The sequence below is a fragment of the Octodon degus genome, unplaced genomic scaffold (genome assembly GCF_000260255.1).
Source record: "Octodon degus isolate 3935 unplaced genomic scaffold, OctDeg1.0 scaffold00032, whole genome shotgun sequence".
Lineage (NCBI taxonomy): Eukaryota > Metazoa > Chordata > Mammalia > Rodentia > Octodontidae > Octodon > Octodon degus.
In genome coordinates, this window is record NW_004524608.1 from 3,214,696 (window position 1) to 3,234,239 (window position 19,544).

A 19,544-nucleotide genomic window follows, 5' to 3' on the forward strand; every position below is an offset into this window, starting at 1 on the left:
AGCCATCTCTCCAGCCCAATGTGGGCAATTTAACAGCTTAGTGAAACCAACCTCAAGAAATCAAAAGAGGGACTGGGGAGATGGCTCAGTAGAATAAGCACTTCCCTGGCAAGCACAAGGGTCTGAGTTCACTCCTCGGGTCCGCATATAAAAAAATAAAAAAAATAAATAAATAAAAAGGGCTGGATATGTAACTCATGTAGTCTGTGTGAAGATCCTGTGTTCAAATCCTAGCACTGTATACAAACAAAAAATGTGATATAGGCAAAAAGACAAGTAGATTAATGGAGGAACAGAAAGATCCAGTGCAGGTATATTTGTTGATATTTATATAATCATTGATACACTTTTCGAATGGGAAAGAATACAATTAGTCCTGTGACTAATCTCAAAGATATATCCCAAGATAATTTAAAACATTAAAAAAAAAAAAAAAAAAAACCCTATCAAACATATCTGATAGGTGTAAGAGCATCCTTTTAACCTTGGATTAGAAGAGGTTTGGACAGAACAGATAAATGTAGCTAATCAACAACTTCTGTTCATCAAGATACGAGTTAGATGTTTCACCGCGTGCATTTCTGTCCCTGGTTGCTATAATGTGCCTCTTGAAGGACCCTTAACATTTTAAGTGGTTTTCAGAGAAACTGGAAGTAAACGTGGAAAGCCTGCCATCCCTCATAGCAGCACGACTTCAAATTTGCTATTTTGCCTCGGGCATCTGGCCTCAAACTCTCCATCTTCTGCCTCAGTTTACAGGAGTTCTGGGATTGTTAAGTGTGCACCGCCACACCCAGTTCTGCACTGTTAAAAATAAAAAAGATCTAGTAATGTTTGTGCTTTACTTTCCTAACAGATATGAAAATATAACAGCCAGTAAGTTAAAAAATATTTGCCCCAGCTTTTTCAACTATCTCACCATCTGGATTAAGGGAAGATGCCATCTCCTGCCTCCTCCTACAAACACCCTCAGGGTATATGATGTACTTCCCCAGTTTGTAGACATGTAACTAAAATTATCTCTAGTTGTCCCCACAGTAAGAAAGTCAAGAGGGTGGGGGGAGTCTCACTATGTAGCTCAGGCAGGCTTCAAACTTGCAGCAATCCTCCCACCTCAGCTTCCTGGCTTACAGGTAGTGTTTGGATTATAAGTATACACAAAGGAAAATAATTTTCTACTGGTCACCGACTCCCATTTATCAAATCAGGTTTTTGAAGTGGGATAAAAAATTAAAAATTAAAGAGAAGATTAAAAGCAGGGAGAAGCCCTGCATGGTTCTGGAAAGAGACATAGCTTTAACAAAACCAAGGGCCAGGGAGATGGCTCAGTAGAATAAGTGCTTGCCTGGCAAGCACAGGGTCCTGAGTTCAATCCCCAGTACTGCAAAAAAAAAAAAAAAAAAAAAAAAAAAAAAGGCAAAACTCGTAGCATAAATATTTTATTGGTCAGTCCAGGTGAATGACAGACTGATGAAGTCCCTCTTCCCTGCTCCACACTCCAGAAGCCCAGAGGTGGCAGAAGACACTAAGTCTGTTGAGGGCAAGCAAGAAGTGGGACGTGGAAAGGACCTCTAGGCTCTGTAGTTTAACAAGGTTACCGGGGCCGGAACCAACGTCCTAAGAATAAATCCAGGATAGAAAAGGCATCATCCAGAGCTGGAGGTCTTGGTGATTCTGGATCTAAGGAAGAAAAGCAGACATGCAGCAGTGAAAAAGCCCACAGAGAAAGGCAGAAGGAAGTGAAAACATGAAAGGGCACAGAGGTCAGAGTTTCATTTTCCCCCAGGAGTTAAAACATGGGCTTGGACCCATCTTCTTAGCTCACCAGCTCTAGGACTGCTGTCTGCTTCCTGGCGGGTCACTGTGGTCTCCCGCCGGCCCTCACTGTCCACCACGGTCCGACGCTCCTCTACAACCTACAAGCAGAAGCCTCACTGTTCCTAGTGTCATTAAAGCTGAGTTCAGTGGTTTCTTTCATTTCTTTGGAAAACACTGGGGATTGAATCTGGGGCCTCACATATGCGTGGTAACAACACCCACCACTGAGCTACATTCCCAGACCTTCTTTACTTTTGAGATAGGGTCACATTAAGTTGCCCAAACTGCAATCCTCCTGCCTCAGCCTTTTGAGAAGCTGGTATTATAGGTGTATGGCACCACACCTGACCAGGTCAGTGGTTTCTTTACACATGTCCCTCTCCAGGATGGTCCCTGGCCATAGTATCCTTCATCCCTCTCCCCCAACTCACCCCATCTGGCTTAGTGATCTTGGTCACAGAGATGCTCTTAAAGTAGGACTTGGGCTGGGGCTGTAGAACCGGGCCAAGACCCTCCTGGGAAACCTGCGAATCAAGATCTGGAAGGGCAGAGAAATTAAGAACCAAGAAAGTCTAAGGGAAAGGGAGATGTGTGGCAGAAAGACACTTCAGGGAGAAGAAACAAGTTCATCTTTAGGAAAAAAGAGGGGTGGTAAATATTCTCTCCTCTAGACTCACCATTGTCCTCTCTGGCTATAGGATGGGGAGTCACAGGCCATACATCATCAAACTGTAGAAGAAGCCACAATGGGTGAAAAGATACTTTCCTTCAAATTGCTCCCAAGTTCCAAAACACCTTTTCACTGGGTCTCTACTTACTCAACCTTTTCTCCTTCCTGAAATAATGCTGTCTTACCCTCCCCAACAATCCTGCCTTACCCAAGAATCATCTAAACCAGTAGTTTGTCTTTTTTTTTTTTTTTTTTTTTTTTGCGGCGGTACCAGGTTGAACTCAGTGACCTTGAGCTTGCTAGGCAAACACTTTCTCTATAGAGCTATCTCCCCAACCCATCTTTGTTTTTAAACAAGAAGCAGAACTCCATTTCCCCTGAAGAATAGCCACCAAGAAGCTTAATACAGAAAACAGGATGGGGATGTAGGTCAGTGGTAGGGGATGTAGGTGCCCAACATAAACAAGGCCCTAGGTTCAATCCCCAGTACAAAGAGAAAGGAAAAGGAGGTGAAAAGGGGAAGAGATGAGGAGAGGAAGAAGAGGAGAAAGGGAAGGGGGAGGAGAAGAAGGAAACATAAATAAGAATTCAAACTCTAACCTATGAGATCTCACCAAGGACTGCAGTGGTTACACTTTACTTTCACGTCCAGCCAGATGGAGTACTCACCCTCTGAAAAGGTCTCTGGGACCCCCAGCCTGGTGCTGACTTTGGGGGTTCGGGTTCTGGATCACTCTCCGAGGCTCCCCCAAATATCCTGGGCTGGTGACTATCCGGGTACTTAAGCATTGAGTCCCGAAGTGTTTGTCCCTCCCGAAGTCTCTCACCAGGTGTCTCTGACTCAGGACCTGGAAGTTCTGCAGAAAGGTGGCAGGCAGATGCTTGAGTGGGACTTAAATCTCCCAGAAATCATCAGTCTCCTCGCACAGTCCGTCCCCTGATACTTCTAGCAGGTTCTTTACTTCACCCACCAACCCACAGAAACCCCACGGTTCTCCCCCGGGAAACCCACACACCAGGAGGGTGAGAAGGCAAGGTCCAGGCTCCCATCTCACTGAAAATGCTGTTGAAGTCCCGTACAAGGTCATCAAAGCCAAAGTGATCCTGGAAACGCATCCCTCCTCCTGGGCTGAAGCTGAAGCCAAAGCCAAATTGCTCTGGGGGCTGGGGACTATCAAACCTCCGATTCCCATGGCTCCACGCAGCTCCTTCTTCTTCCTCTTCCTCATCATCGTCATCTTCATCTCGAGTCATCCCTCCAAAAAAGGGATCTCTGTAGCTGAAGGTGGAGGCAGGTAAACCACCAAGACTTCAGCACTACCGAAGGCAGAAAATCAACTCATGGGTTGCAAAGTGGGGCAAGAGCAGGGGTCTGGAAAGCTGGGGCGGATTTTGGAGGACTGGCTGCCACATGAAAACATTAACAGCTGACAGATTTTCTGTCTCTTGTTTTTTTCCTCAGTCCTCACCTCGAAACTTTCCCCAGCGCCTCTTGCTGCCTCTCCTCTGGCGTCCCCAGCCCCACCCCTCTCCTAAGGTCCAGCTCATTGGCTCACCGTCCTCCTCCCCAAGCCCCCATTGTCTTCCTGCCTAGGTTCCTGTTGCATCACCCCAGAATGGAGAAAAGCTTAAGCTGCTGTTTCTCCTCTTAACGACAGCCTTAGTTACTGTCGCCAGGTGTGCACTCAGTGTTGCGACTCCTATCTTCTCCGCAAGAATGCAAGGAGAAGGAGGTTTTCCAAAAATAGGGGGAAGGGACCAAGCTTCCTCCCAAATACCCAGTCCAACTCGGATCTACTCTCACCTCCGAGGTCTAGAAAAGCCGAAAAAGCCCCGGAAAAGGTCAAAGAGACTCATGCCGTACTGGGACTCGAACATTTGAAGCCCTCCCGTGGTACATTCGCACCAGGGAGAAGCCCGCGACGCGCTATCGGAAATTGAGCGACGCGTCAGTCCACGCTGCCGAAAAGCAAGCCGCGACGCGGCACTGTCGTAAAAGGACTGTAAGACGGAAGACGAAGGCAGGGACGGTCCTTCTCTAAGTGTATCGTTACCGCACCTTTTAGTTTCCTGTGAAAGGGTGGGCGTGCCAGGTTCTCATTTTCCGTGGCCGCCTCCCAGCTGGGTCGATGCTCCTTCCCGCTTGCCTGCCCGGCCCACGGTGTTGTCGCGCGTTCACGCCGAGTGGACCCCGCGGCCACCAGAGGGCAGGGCTGCCGCACACGCGAGCCTGCCGCGACCACCCTCGCCCCGCGCCCGCCCGACGCGGAAGCCACTGTGCCCCTGCTTGTTTGTGGACGGACGTGGGTGTCTAACATAAATGGGAGGGACTGTTTACCAAGCACAAGTACTGAACTCCCCAGCCCTGAATAAACGACATGAGGAGTGCAGTTCCTCTCTCCACTGCCCCGAGACGTTTAGGCATTTCCTGCACAGCCTGCGCAGACTGGCAAGAGCGAGAGTTCTTAACCCCGCTAGGGGAGGAAAGCTAGTGAAGCAGCCAGGAAAAGGACGAGGACGAGGGATTTGGAGCAGGAAGACTCCTTTCCAGCCTGGCACAGTGGCCGCGTGTGTAGTGCCAGTACTCCGGGAGGCTGGAGCAGGAGGCCTGCCTGGGCAACAGGAGACCCATGTCTTACGGGGGCAGGGCTGAGGAGCGGTGGAATGGCCCTGGGTGTGACCCCGGTGCGGGGGAGGGAACAGTAAATGCTTTCGAAATATGGTTGACTTCCAAAGCCTCGGCATGCTTCCAAGCTTCCATGTTTCCCAACCCACGTCTTACCTACAGTTTTTAAGTAAAGGATGGGGTATTGCTAAGCAGCCAGAGAAGCATGAAGGAAACTGCTAGCAGCTGACTTAGGAAGGGGCCCCAGACAGCGGCAAATGTTCCTCTCAGCCTCCTTTTCGGTTTTATTGCCTGGACCCATCTTAAGTCGTGTCTATGTCTCATCCGCTTCTTGAAATAGTTTCAACTTCTCAGCCCCTTTCCACCCAGTCTCTCTCCTTTCACCTCACTGTCTGAGACCTGCTGATTCTGGAGAAAATGCAGATTTGTAGTGTTTCTTTCCAGTCATATTGTGAAATTCTTAAGAGGTGGAGAGAAGGGAATTCCCTCAAGGGCAAAATACTAGCACATTAAGGTCAGAAATTTTTAAAGGGCAAAGATTTCATTTTATTCCACTGCCTCCGAGGCCTGCAAGAGGAAGCCCAGCTGATACGGGAATACTTATTCACCAAGCTGCTCATCGACGAGACTGAGGATATCCTAGACGGAGCAAGAATGGGCAGAGGCTGAAGGTAGAGGTTTTCTTTTTATATATACAAGACACATTAATCCATTAAATTTGAGGACACAGTACAAAAAAAAAAAACACTTCAACTAATTCATCTGACAATGCTTTTCATATTCATGACGCTTTTTTTGTTGTTGCTGCTGTCGCTTTGTTTTCCTAATAATAAAGGAGGAGACTTAGGGCTGTTGGGCTGATATATATTTGGGGGGCTCCCCCCTCCCACCTTACCCATACACCACCAGGGTGAACAGGAAGAAGTGAAGGAAGGACAGTTCCCACAGCAAAGTTTCATAATATTGAATGCAAGGGGAAGAAGGAAGGAGGGGAGAAAATACAAATCCTATAATACATACAACAAGGTGGGGATGGTATGGGAATGGGAGATGTGAAGCTGAGGCATGGGGTGGGCCGCTGGGGTGGGGGCTGCACAACCCCCCAACATTCCTTTCTCTCTTTGATGTTTCCGTACTTTCCAGGCTGAGAAGCCCTCTCAGAAGATGGGACCGGGAGAAGAGGGTCAGGGCCTCAATTGGCCCCCCAGCTGTAGCTGTTGTAGGCAGACTTGTTGGTCTGGGGCTTCTGCGGGATGGAGCTGGTCTGGCTACGTTGCCCGCTGCCCGTCTGGAGGGAAATGGGAGGACGATGGGGAGGAAAAAGGTGTCTAGTTAGTGGGACAAATCTGTAACATCTTCAGACGGAGATGTGTAAACTGTCTTGCTTGCCCATTCTGTTCACACAGAACTTACTCTGATGCTTCTCAACTATATAATCTAGTTTTTATAGCTGGCAGCACTCTTTAATAAACTACAAGGAATTTTTGACATTTCAATAGGGGAAAAATGAAAACAGGATCTTTGAAAGAGTCAGTTCTACTCATTTTTAATATTTTCTCTAACTTGTACTCAGTCTGAAAAAAAGGGGTTCTATGAAAATTATCACCTCTTGGAGTGATCGTAATTCCATTTTCACCGATCCCTATTAATCCCCTCAATTTGGAAAACTGTCTTTGAGAGCAAGGAAGCCTTTATTTTAGCTCAGGCAGCTGCAATGGAGCTCTCCAGAGGTGCTGCACTGCCCCACGATCTACCCACTAGTGAGCATCATCTTAGTGAGCCCACTGTTGGTAAGACAGGAGGGACCAACTGAGGCCCCAGCCTCCAGATACTGTCCAGAACCTTTCCCTTCTGTTAACTAAATGTTCTCGAGTTGACCAAGGGTACAAAGATAAAGAGGGTGTTGAGGAGGGGAGGATGGGGAGGACGGGGAGGCCAGAGAGCTCAGCAAGGTGTCTGTTATGTTTGTGTATCCCGATTTGTGACCGCGCAGTCTTTTCAAGTTCCCTGAGGCTGTGGAAGTGAAATGGGGACTGAAAAGGAGTGGGTTCAAGCATAGCATCATTCAGTTTCATTACCTGCTCCTCCTGCTGGTGCTGGCAACAGAGAATCATCTGCAAATATGGTAGCTGAGGCAGAACCAGGATATATGGAAAATAAAGGGACAAACTTTGACAATAGAACTCCACCATTAAAAGGGAAAAGCTATGTCAGGGAAGGGGGAAGGCTGGGAGAGGTAAGAGGGAAGGTGTGACCCAGGTCTGATGGGATGAGGATAGCTATGCCACAGGAGGTGGTGGAGGAGAAAGGCCCCCCCAAACAGGGTTGAAATCTGGCTCCTCTCACATTTCCTTTTGCCGGCCGCTCGTGTTATGTGCGCTTGTGTATGTACTGTGTGCCCCTGGCTGGCACTGGGGAGGAATGGGTGAGGGTGGTGGTGAGGAAAGGGGAGTAGAGGAAAGGGAAAGCAGTTTCAGGGGATAGGAAGGAAGAGGAAGGGAAAGGAGATGGGAAGAACTATTACCTGGCCATCCTGCTGCAGATGATGGTGAAGGATCTGGGAGTGCGGCTGCTGATGGGGGGTCAGAATATGCATAAAGGGGGCAGGTGGATAGGCAGCAGCTGTGGCCGGATTGATGGGCCCCCCACTTCCTAGGGCTGAAGGCAAGTTGAAGGAGGCAGCAGGAGTACCGGAATGAAAACCTTGTTTCTCAAAGGACTGCTATCCAGGATAGGAGGAGAGAGAGTACAAGGGGTCAGCAAAGACTCCTGGGAGCTTCTGAGCCTGAGTCCCCCACCCTCAAGAAGTAACATGGTCTGGATAGTGCACCCAAAGTTAGATATTCAAATCTCAGCCCTGTTCCTACCCTTCAGTAATCCTAGGCGACAGCCTGCCAGCCTCAGTTTCCTCGATAAACAGGGATGCTACTGACTTCTGCTGTAAGGCTCAAGCCAGAGGTTGAATGTACAAGCACTCTGTAACTTATTACACATACGACCACAGGGAAATGTGCTGACTAGTTGGGCATCCACACTTCTGAAGCTGGGCAGATATTACAGGTCCTTGGATAGTTAAAAAAAAAAGACAACACAAACACATTTGAGGTGCCTCAAGTATTCATGGTCTTGGCTCCCTCAAATTCCCTAAACTACAGCAAACTTTATGCTGATGAGGGAGGGATAAAAACAAAAACAAACAAAAAAACCCCACACACTTGTGGACTTAGTAACAAATGCTTACTTTAGGGTACTTGATTTTTTCCATTACCACTCCTGGTTACTAAGATGAAATGAGCTAGTGTCCCTTCATCCCTGTTTTCTCTTCTCTTGAACATGTTATGAACAAGGTAGAGTGGGTAAAGGACAGCTACACCATAAATCACAATAGCTGGCCACATCTCAGCTTTCTGGGAGTGCTAAATTTAAATTTCTGGAAAAACTGAAGCTAGATCTTTCATTTATAAAAGATAGGATGGGTCTGACACCTTCCCTACGATTGTTTTGCCCATTATATTCTATTACTGCAGCCCTACCTCCTCTATGTCCCATCTTTTTACACTTCCATCTACAGCCAGGCACCTACCTGGGTTTTGGAGTACACAGAACCCGAGATATCTGGCACGCCCGTGTTACTGGAGGTGACTGATACACCTGGGGGAGGAGGAAACAGACAGGAGGATTAGCTCAGCTACTGCCTCACCTCCTTCCGGGATGAAATGAGGTCTGCAGCCTTTCTAGCTATGGCACTGCAAGGGAATTCTGGTCTGTTTTTCCACCTTCAGGTCAATCCTGAGAGATAAGAATTCATGACAAAGGCTCCTTAAGAGTTCTTTTGTCCTTTCCAGATATGTGTGGAATATCTGTGTGAAAGAGCTGAGCTGCATGAGGCGAGCAAGGAGATATAACCAAACCTTACTACCATGTCAGACTTCAAGGTACATCTGTGCCAAAAGTCAAACAATATATACATCTTTAATAAACTTTTAATATCTATTGCAAGTCAAGCTACCCCAACTCTACTTAGTTCTTCTGAAGATGTGGGTAGTCTGGCTCTTTCTGTTCCTTGGAGACTTTGGGCTTAAACCCACACCTCAAAGTCCTAAGGAGCAGGCCCATACATTCCCCAAGAGCACTTTTATTTTCAGAACCTCACTCAGCTCACTCAGTACAGCTCTGGAGCTCACAGTCCAATGATGGTGAACCTTTTAGAGCTTTCTTTGGTACAAACAATCCACTGTGGCAAACAAGCCACAGGTTCACCGCCACTGTTCTAGCCTATGTCTTTAGGATGTGAAGGCTGTCACAAGGATAAATTTCCATTTACACACACTGAACACAGTGCGGGGAAGGGAACGAGGTATAGGGGCAGGCTATTTCCTACAGCCTATGTCGGACACAAAAACCTAATGTAATTTTCAGTTTACAATTTCATAAAATAAAAGCTCTAGTCCAGATTGTACCCCAACTTACATGTTTGTTAAAAGACAAAAACCCAGCAACTTGGCACTTCTATGCTCTCAGATCTTCCCCCTAGACACACACCTCTATCCCCTGCTAAGGAGCACTCTGGTAGTGAAGTTCTAAGAAGCACACGTTAAGTGACCAAATTACAAAGAAAATCCTTCACTCACCTACAATTCAATAGCAGTTCCCTTTCAAACTCCAGAACCCAAATCCTCCCAACCAGTGGCTCCAACAAAGATAGGCTTCCTAAGTTAAGTCACCTTGGACAATCACTTTAGATCTTCACAAGGGAAGTAGAAGTAGCACCCTCACATGGATAACCCTCCCACATCATAACTTCACAGTTCCAGGGAGGAGCAAATACCAACTAGGGAAAAAAACAAAAAAACAGAACTACAAAAACCAAGCAGGAGAAAATACTTCCACATCTCCAAAGTATCAACTATACACTTTGAAGGCATTGAAGTAACAGAAGGGAATAATACAAGAATTTCTTAAAGAGCTAATGGGTGGTGATGATGTTTCCCCTTCCCTTTTCAAAACCTCAGTTGCCCTTGCATCAAAATACTGGGTAGCAGGCTTAACTGTAAGAACAATTCAGTTACGGAAAAAGCGAAAGCTAATAAGGTGTGTGTGGAAGGTTGAGACTGAAGATGGAATAAACAGGACATAAACTTTTAAAGAACACTTTAAAGATAAACCTAAAGAGACAATGATTTATCTTTACTAAGGCTCACAGAGCTCACTTGGTCACTCTATGCAAAACAAAGCTAGGTTACCTAGGAGGATGATAGAAATGGCCAAGTGGATCCCTGAACTGGGCAGCAGGGAAAGTGTTCTAATATGCCCCTACCCCCATCTTTCTTGTTTTTCAGAGGCAGGGCTAGCTAAAAACCAGCGTCTAGTCCAAAGGCCTTATATCACATATGGGGTTGAAAGGACTAGAAACATGGGGGGTGGGGGGGAAATACTGTGTAGTAACCATAATGGCTTCAATGTGAACATTAGAAACCTAGAAAGCCATGGATACTGTTTCCCTGCTCCTCGCTACAGTTATTAGAAAGATCCTCAGAGTAGAGTTCTCTTGCTTTCCTTCTAACAGCAAAATGCCCTGCCTGCCCCCCTCCCAAACAGTGATAATCATACCAACACAATGTGGATGGTAGGGAGAAACAAGAACCGATCTCAGCACAGCTGCCCCTGGGAAAGTTGGTCAGACGCCACAGGATAAAATTACTCCATAGGGCTAGGGACAAATACAAGGAAAGCTGATTATTTTGGTTTTCCAAGGGTGCTCTCACTGTCCAAGTTAACTCTACAAAGGGCAAAGGTGCACTAATCCATGGGCTGAGTCCGGCTTAAGGTCCACAGTCAGGTCTGACCAAACTTCCCATACATCCCTCAGCTGGACCCACAAGTGCACATTGACTCATCATCCACAATCTCTGAGAAGCCATAGGAGGACTAAGAACAATGTTAGGCTAGCAGGTTCCAGAGTCTTGAGTTATCAACTAGCAGATCACAAATGACTATCAGATCTTAATCAGCCAGTGGGCCTTTGGAAATCAAATGTGGGAAGTAAACCTTGAAAGATACTTCCCTAACAACAGCTTTGAACACCATCTCTTCTGCTTTCAATGTGACATGACAGGACATGCTAACTTTTTTATTTTCTCCCTCCTGTTTATGTCAAAAGGCAAGGGAAAAAGAGCTAAATGGAAAAGTGAAGAGATATAAACATGGGAAATCTGGGATATTCTACAAATACTTTGTTTACCAACCAATCCAAGGTTGGAAACTGAGGCCGTTTCCCCTCCCCCCACTTAAATACAACCACACTGAAAAGTTAACAGCTCTTTGGCTATGCTGGGGTTTGATTGAAAGGGCCACCCTCCACCCTTCATTCTCAACACAACATTGGTTCCTAGTGTCCAGAAAGACATGCACGGAAAGAACGCCAGAGTTAGCTAAAGAAATACCACAGTTTATTGAAGACTACAAATATTTTTGTTACAAGTTGAAACTACATGCCTTCCAGAAATCAAAAGCAACAGCAGGTGTGTGCATTGATGCTTCGGAGGTGCTGCACCGCTTGAACTCGAAATGGGTAAGACAGGGTCTGACACATGGGGGAAGAGGGAAATGGGGGAGGGCAAGCCCAGAAGGTATCCACCAACTCATTTCCCCAAGCCACGCAGGCATGGCCTCAGCTCAGCAGGCTCTCCTCAGTGGTCTGGTTTCTGAAACAAGACTTCAGTGCAAATTTATACACACACACAAAACACAGCCCCCAGCCTGGGCCAAATTAGCTCTCAGCCGTCCAGAAATGCTTGTAAGGGGGTGGATATTTTCTTCCTAAAAGGAATCAAATACATAAAAATAAATGAATTTAGAGGTTGATGAGTAATGGAATGACAGCCCTCTGTGGGGTAGGAACTGGGGGTTCTCAAAGGGATGTTGTAACAGGGTTCTGAAATCTTAAGGGAAGTAATAAGCTAGGGTGTCCAGAATCAGATATGCTAAACGTATTTTTTTTTTTTTTTACATCAGCCACCTACTTTATGTTCTCATACCTGGGCAAGATAAGGTGTAACTTTCATGTCCTTGAAATGGGGCCATGCCAAGTCCAGTTTATAATCCTCCCCCACCAAGGGTCAGGGCAGACTTTGCTCAGTGAGAACCATAGAAGCCCAGATATTAAATCTCAGTGGGGTTTCTCAGGATTTTTAAATTTAAATTATGACCCACTCTTATGCTGTACAACACAGTACAAAGCTCCATCTGGCTGTTAATTCCTAGACTTACTGCCTTTTGTGCTTAGCTTAGACAGTTATCCAATTATTGAAAACCTTGGTAATCTACCTCCCAGAGTCCATACAAGGGTGAAGACCACCAATGCTGTTTCATCCAAATCACTATTAAGCTGTAACTGGGCTGAGAGTTTTGAAGGACAACCCTCAACCCCAACCCTTAGCAACTGGAACAACCTTCTCCCCCTAGGTACCTAAAAGTTACTGGAAAAAGAATCGTTTTATTCAAAGATGACTCTCACCTCCACAAGTAGAGCACAGATGTCAGGCATGGAAAGGAGGGATTAGGCTAAATGTCTTTTGGATCAGTATAAAACCAGAAGATTTCTATGCTTCCCTGAATGTCATTAGGTGTGCAATGGACCATGCATGAAGACCAGTCATACAAATGAAAAGAACCTAAAGGTCCAACTCTTCCCAACCAATTATTCTTCTGAGGAGTCAAGGTTTTTACTCCTTCCAGTATCTTAGCTCTTCCAGCTAGGGAATAAAACTAAGACTTCAGCAAAACCTACCAGTCTGTCAGCTAGGAAAGCACTTACCCCTCCGTGAACATGTCCTCTCTTGTACTATCAGTGACACTTGCTTCCACTGCTATCTCAGCAAAATCTTGAGGCCCTGCCCTACTTTTCTCACCTATAGTGTAGGCCACATGACATATTTTAATGGCCAACATATACCCTCAAACATTCCCATCCTGAGAAGCAGATGCGTGTATTAGTATCAAGTTCCTCTGCTGGTGCTGCTCCTCTGCTGGTGCTGCTCCAGGCACTCAAGTTAGGTAAGCATTAATAATCATGTGTCAAGCAGCACACCTTTGCCAATTCAATTTTCAAGCACCAAGTCTTTCTCTCTGAAATTCACTCAGTAACACCCCAGAGACCACTAAGCCAGGGCCATGGGGAGCTTACCAGTGTTGTATCCATGAGACCCATATCCACTTGGCTGTTGGAAAGGGGTGGCCGATGCATTCACACTGACATTCACACCATGCTGCTTGGAAGAGGTAGGAGCCACCTGAAGAGCAAAAAGGCCAGAACTGCAGTGAAATGTGGCATTCACTGTAGGACCATCAGATCAGTCCTACTCCAGAGCCTGGGCATTCAGGTGGCTACCAATCCTCATGTAGGCTGGCCACAAGTTTTAATACATAGTGAAATGGGATTCTTACAAAATTTCCATAATCTAGCTGTAAAGGTAAGAGATAGTTTAAGAAGGGAACGGGGCAATAGAAGCAGGAATGAATGATGGTCTGAGGGAAGCAAAGCTGTATGGCAACACATTTTATTGAAGACTGACTCTAAGACAGCTGATCTCTATTCTAATTCCACCAACTGCAGCTCTACTCCACCTTTCCAGGGCAGAAACAGGCCCAAGACAGAACTGTTCCTTCCCATCCATTACAAAAGAATCATCTGATTTTGACAACTAGGGAGTGGCCAAGGCTAGGACCTTTCACCATGAGGGGACTTAAGCCAGGTACTCACAGGGAACACAGCAGGCCCATACTGGAAGGTGCTGGGGAGCCCCGGAACCCCTGTATAGTATGGCAGGCTGGTATAACTGTAGCCAGGAGGCAGCGCCGGGTTCAGGAATGTCTGCTGCGTGGTGTGGTGAGTCTGCGTCTGGTTCTGTTGGGGCTGGGCCAAGGTTGTGGCCGGAGCTGGGGAGGAGGCATCCCCACGGCCAAACTTTGTGAGGTCACCTGTGACAGGAGAGACTGAATGTATGTTTCTTCTATCCCAATAGCAATGACGAATTACCTTCTCTGATTTCACATGATTGCAAGAGGTCCCATTAAAGCATTTTAAAGTTTCATTCCCTGAATTACATTTCTTTCCTTTTTTTGGCGGAACCAGGAATTGAACTCAGGCCCTTGCGCTTGCCAGGGAAGCGCTTATTCTACTGAGCCCTCTGAATTATATTTCTTTGCAGCTCCACTTAACACAATGCTAGTCAAAACTAATGTTGAGGAACTGTACAATGCTGTAACATTATAGTAGCTGCCAGAACAAAGCAGCTGTACAATTTCCCTGCCCACTTTTTTTTATTTCCTCTTCACCCTTCTTGCTCCTCCCATGGGGAATACTCCAGGCTACACTTGAAAACAAAGTTCTACCTAGTATGATCTGATGCCATCTGATGGCATTGGGGGGTGTGGGGGACACACACACTCCACAGTAAAACATGTTTTTAGAAGTGAAAGGTTCTAGGTTTCAAAGCCTAGCATGATGAAATTGTTTCATCTAGAAATCACCAGTAGACAACAGAAAGCAGGCTTTAAAGAAAAACTGTTAAATGCCCATATTTGGCATGATGATGACACCCCCCATTTGCCACATCCATTCCAAACTTAAATGGTGAAATCTTAATTTCAGTGAGAACCAAGTCCTTTCCACTACTCATCTGGTTTCTACCAATAATCCTTTTACTGAGCCCCAAATCAATCCTACCGGAATAAGGGTTGCTGGCCAGGCTACCATCCCTCCCAGTCAGTGGAGTGGTGGGTGTGGGAAACGGGATGCTGTAGTAATCCTAGAGGAGACATAAGAGAACACAGAGTCAATGCCACTCTTCCCAGCATGAGGACCACAGCCTGAGCAGCAGGAGAATGTTGGAGACCTGCGATTCATCCAGCCACTGATTCAGCTGGTTTGAGCTGACAAGAACTCCACATCACTCTTGCATACACTGTCCCCCTTGGCTGGCTATAAAGAGCCAGGCAAGGTCTACATATATGCTGACAGGAGACCACATTATGGTCTATAAATGTTTTCACCCTCTACACAGCATCCCTATCAGTCTACATCAAGCTTATTAGCACAAAACAGATCTCTCTGAAATGTACAGAAAGCATCTTAAGACTTTCAGAGTACTTTCAAGATAAAACAGTTGAGATTACAAGATACAACATTGCTGGGGCAATAGATCAGTGGTATAGTGCTTGCACGCACAACCCCCCCCCCCAAAAAACAAACAAACAAAAAAAAAATCTGGGCTGACACATGCTTCTAATCCCAGTTATTTGGGGGGTGAGATGGAGGCAGAAGGATCACTTAAATTCAAAAGTCAGGGCCACTCTGGGCAACAGAGTGAAACCCCACTCTCTTTAATTTTTTTTTTTAACATTTATTTATTTATTTAGTGTGTGTGTGTGTGTGTGTGTGTGTGTGTGTGTGTGTGTGTGTATGTATGTGGCCAGCTCAGCCCACCAGGTGGTGCAGCTGGCCGGCATGTGGTGCTGGAGGATCGAACCGTGGTCCCTGTGCTTTGCCAAGCTTGTTCCAAGTAGGTGCTTTAGACCACTGAGCCATCTCACCAGCCCTCCCACTCTCTTTAAAAGGGGAAGGAGCATATGGATGTCAGTCAGTTGTAGCAAGCATGGGCCCTGGGTTTAATTCCCATCACTCCAATTAAAAAAAAAAAAAAAGAATTGACTCTACTAGTATATTTGGCATGGGGGGATAGCTCAGTGGCAACGTGTGCTTAGAATACAGGAGTTCCTGGCTTCCAGTCCCAGCACTAAGTCCTTCCATTTTTATATATATTAAATCAAGGTTTGTGTACAGAAGGATGGGCTAAGAAATATCTAGGTCTCTGACTTATCAACTGCACACTTAAGATAATCTTCCCAACATTAAAAACTTTCTTAGGGCCGGCCAAATACTCAGCGGATTAAAGCACCTGCAAGCAGATGCAGGGGCCTGGCATTCAATCCCTGGGCCTGATGTGCCAGCCCCACCACCGGGGCACACTGAGAAGGCAATTGAGACTGGGCAGGGTGGTGCATGCCTATAATCCCAGTTCTTGAGAGGCTGTAAACAGGTGGTTATCACTGCAACCCCAATCTGGTAGTGAGACCCTGAACACCCTGTAGACCCTTCCCTAAAATAAAAAAATAAAAATAAAAAAGAACTTTGTTACCAGGCATGGTGGCACACACCTGTAATCCCAGCACTTGGGAGGCTGAGCCAGGATTTGCCATGACTTCAAGGTCAGCCTGGTCACCCTTGTCTCCAAAACAAAAACCCTTTCTTTTCCAAAGCTGTTTCATATACTCACCAATGGAAACCTTGTCTGAAGCATCTGCAGGTCATCATAACCATACACTTGTGGCTGAAAAATATTGACATATAACAGTGTTAATTAAAACCAGTCAGGATGATAGTAAAACAATGAGCCTAAAGGTAGGGTGCATCTACAGAACATTCATCTTCACGCTTAACGAGAAAAGCCTAAATGACTGATGGAACCAAAGATACCCTGAAATATAAACTGTGAAACTGTCTCAAAAACAAACAAAAAAAGATGGACAGAAGAATACAAGAGGCTGGATCTCTGGCAATAGAGAAGTGGTCCGAGGGAACAAGGATGAGGGGTGAGGAGGAAAGAAAAGGGAAATGAGTAAAACAAAGATGTGCCATGTAGAAGGAACCTGATAACTTCAATGAATGTAAACCTTGTAAGCCATAATACTAGCTAAGATTAACAATATCAATAAGAATAAAAATCAGAGTAAGGTAATTAGAGGAAGGGGGGAAGAGGATTAAAAGAAGCTGTATTATGCACATGTTCACACTCAACATGATTATAAATGTCATGCACTATATACATGTACTAAAAAATTCTTTAAAAGTTTAAAGCAAGTGTAGCAATGCTGTTGCAATGTTTTAGCTCTGTGTTTAGCTAGATTTTTTTCTCCAACGGTACCAACAAATGCTTCTTTAATAGAATTTTTGCAAGTTTCCTTTATCTTAAGAGATACTGATTTCCTAAAGGTAACTGACATACAGTACACCAGAGAAGAAAGCTACTATCATCAGCCATTTATTCTCAGAAAGTTCTAGGATGAGTCTAGGAACTCTGTTTTGCCCAGGTTTGAGCCAGTAAAGATCCCAAAGGAAAGAAATCAAACTCAACTTTAGAAAACAAAGGAAACTGAAAGGAATTCCAGAAAATATATCCTGCCCTGACACCTTAACTCCAGAACTGGTATTTCACACCAAAACAACCAACAATAAAGTGCTTTACCTAGGCTTAGTCCTTCCTAAGTATTATTTTTTTCCAAAACTATAAAGATTAAAAGCCTGCTCAGAGCAATGGCACATGCTTATAATCCCAACATTTGGTAGGCTGAAGCAGTAAGTGTACTGTGAGTTCAAGGCCAGCTTGTACTACACAGTAAGTTCAAAGCCAACCTGAGTTACATAACTAGACCCTGCCTCATCCTCTCGCCAAAAAAAAATGATGACCAATATATGTTTTTGAATTTGCATACAGAACAAAAGTTCATTTATTCTATATTTTTATTTCCATCTTAAACCAGAGCTGTAAACAATAGCTGCATTACCTTAATGCTCTAGAAAAGGCAGCCCTTCAGTCCCACTTACCGGATAGGCATGTAACAGCCCTGGAGCCATAATATACGGATTAGGCAACAATGGCGGGACCCCAGGAGGGAGGTTTGGAGGAGCTTTTCCTAAAATAGAAATAACATTTTTACATTGCCACTCAACTATCCATCTACACCTCAGTAGAATACTATCCACTTATGTCAGGTTACCTGAAGTTGTAGCAACTGAGCTTCGAGTTGAGGCTGTGACGGTAGAGTTGCTGCCTAGGCTGAGACCCAGACTACTGCCACTATTGAGACTGGAAGAGACGCTGACCACTGGGGGAGGTGCAGAGACTGTGCTGGACGTGGTAGAGAAAGTGCTAGAGGAAGAATGGAGATTCGCTTCACTCTCCACACTTGTATGCTTCAAAAAAGGGAGCAACGGAAAAGAGGAAAAAACATTAGCAATAAAGGTCAAATAATCTGAAATCTGATTACACTGATTATATGACCAAGCCAACTTCCCAATTAACAGGAGCAAGGCAAGTTATCAGACTGCCTCTACCAAAGTAGACAAAATTTCTATCTATATCATCTCTCTCTCTTTTTTGAGGGGGTATAGAGATTAAACTCAGGAATTTGCACCTGCCAGGCAAACACTTATGCTTGCTGAGCCACTCCCTACCCTCTAGCTACATCTTCTCAAGATTCATCGGGCAGCTGGGCAAGGTGGCATACACCTGTAATCCCAGCCCTCTAGGAGGCTAAGGGATGAAGATTACCAATTTCAGTCTAGCCTGGGGAAGACCCTATCTCAAAATAAAATATGTAAAAAGAGCATTGGCGGATATAGCTCAATGTGAAGGCCTGGGTTCAATCTCCAGTTGAAAAAAAATTTAGTAAAGATAGTAATAGAGACTTACTGTATACCACCATCCTGCTCAAATAGCAAGGTAGGTAAGGAGAAACATCCCAGAAATCAACAATGACTGGACAGTAAGGGGATAAAGAAGTTGAGATGTGAAAAGTGTTACAGCCTTCTCTCCCATGTTTTTCTTCAAAAGTTCAATGTACAAGTTTAGTTTATAGGTTAGAGAAAGTAGAGGTTCTGACTTTAAACCTGAAATACTTGTATTTCTTTTTCTTTTCTTTTAATACTTGTATTTTTGAGGACAGAAATATTCAAAGAAAATCCATACATATTTTGCAAGCCTCCTAATAAACCTGATACCTTTGCCTAAAATGACCCTTTCCTTTATAACTGCAATTTAATTCCACAAATCTATAAACTGCAACAATGAAATTATTCTACTGAACTTTCTCTTGGTCTCTATTTTCCTAGGGATGTCACAATCACATGCAGGACTTAGGTTCAGCATACCCCAGGCAAACAACAAGAACAGCTCTACCAGTTATATAAGCTCTTACAAAACTTATCAGAATATAGAAAAATCTCTGTCTATCCTCAAGGAAAAGTCACTCACTCTGAGGCTTTTAGAAAGGTCTTGACTCTTTGGCCTTTCTCGCTTCCTAAGACCCCTGTACTACTTTTCCTTCTTCAACTTCAGTTGAATGATTTTACCACCTCATAAAAAATTATCAAGAGGGGCTGGCCAAGTAGCTCGGCGGATTAAAGCGCCTGCAACAGGAGTTTGATCCCCAGCCCTGCTGTGCCAGCCCTGTCCCCAGGGCAAACTGCGAAGGCAATTGAGACTGGGCAGGGTGCTGCACGCCTGTCATCCCAGCTCTTGGGAGGCTGTAAACAGGCGGATCACTACAAGTCGGATCTAGTAGTGAGACCCTGAACATCCTGTAGACTCT

At 45.2% G+C, this 19,544-nt stretch overlaps 2 protein-coding genes and 1 non-coding gene across 7 annotated transcripts in view; all 3 read right to left on the reverse strand.

Moving 5' to 3' along the window:
- Nucleotides 1–1,426: 1,426 nt before the first annotated feature.
- On the reverse strand, nt 1,427–4,643 carry Hax1 (HCLS1 associated protein X-1). 5 transcript variants are annotated; one of them, XM_004629811.2, is made up of 7 exons: nt 4,293–4,456; nt 3,505–3,767; nt 3,158–3,345; nt 2,496–2,547; nt 2,250–2,356; nt 1,826–1,916; nt 1,427–1,680 (listed from the first exon to the last, which is right to left on the reverse strand). In XM_004629811.2, exons 1-7 carry the CDS (start codon nt 4,364–4,366, stop codon nt 1,595–1,597), a joined length of 861 nt encoding a protein of 286 aa, XP_004629868.1. In that variant the 5' UTR covers nt 4,367–4,456; the 3' UTR covers nt 1,427–1,594. The 5 variants fall into 5 exon arrangements, with proteins under 5 accessions (XP_004629868.1, XP_023569601.1, XP_023569598.1 ...); XM_023713833.1 differs by lacking the exon at nt 4,293–4,456 and adding an exon at nt 4,548–4,643 and having other exon boundaries at nt 1,432–1,680; XM_023713830.1 differs by having other exon boundaries at nt 1,432–1,680; nt 3,544–3,767; nt 4,293–4,460.
- Nucleotides 4,644–5,675: 1,032 nt separating this feature from the next.
- The window catches only part of Ubap2l (ubiquitin associated protein 2 like), a 54,712-nt gene continuing 40,843 nt past the window's right edge, over nt 5,676–19,544 (reverse strand). Inside the window, 3 exon segments of the mRNA XM_012514416.2 lie at nt 5,676–5,753; nt 7,639–7,833; nt 8,698–8,765. Coding sequence (XP_012369870.1) covers nt 5,715–5,753; nt 7,639–7,833; nt 8,698–8,765 — 302 coding nt within the window. The 3' untranslated portion in view covers nt 5,676–5,714.
- LOC111816459 lies at nt 14,998–15,131 on the reverse strand. The gene has a single exon (XR_002820852.1). It is a non-coding gene; the product is annotated as a small nucleolar RNA SNORA58 (small nucleolar RNA).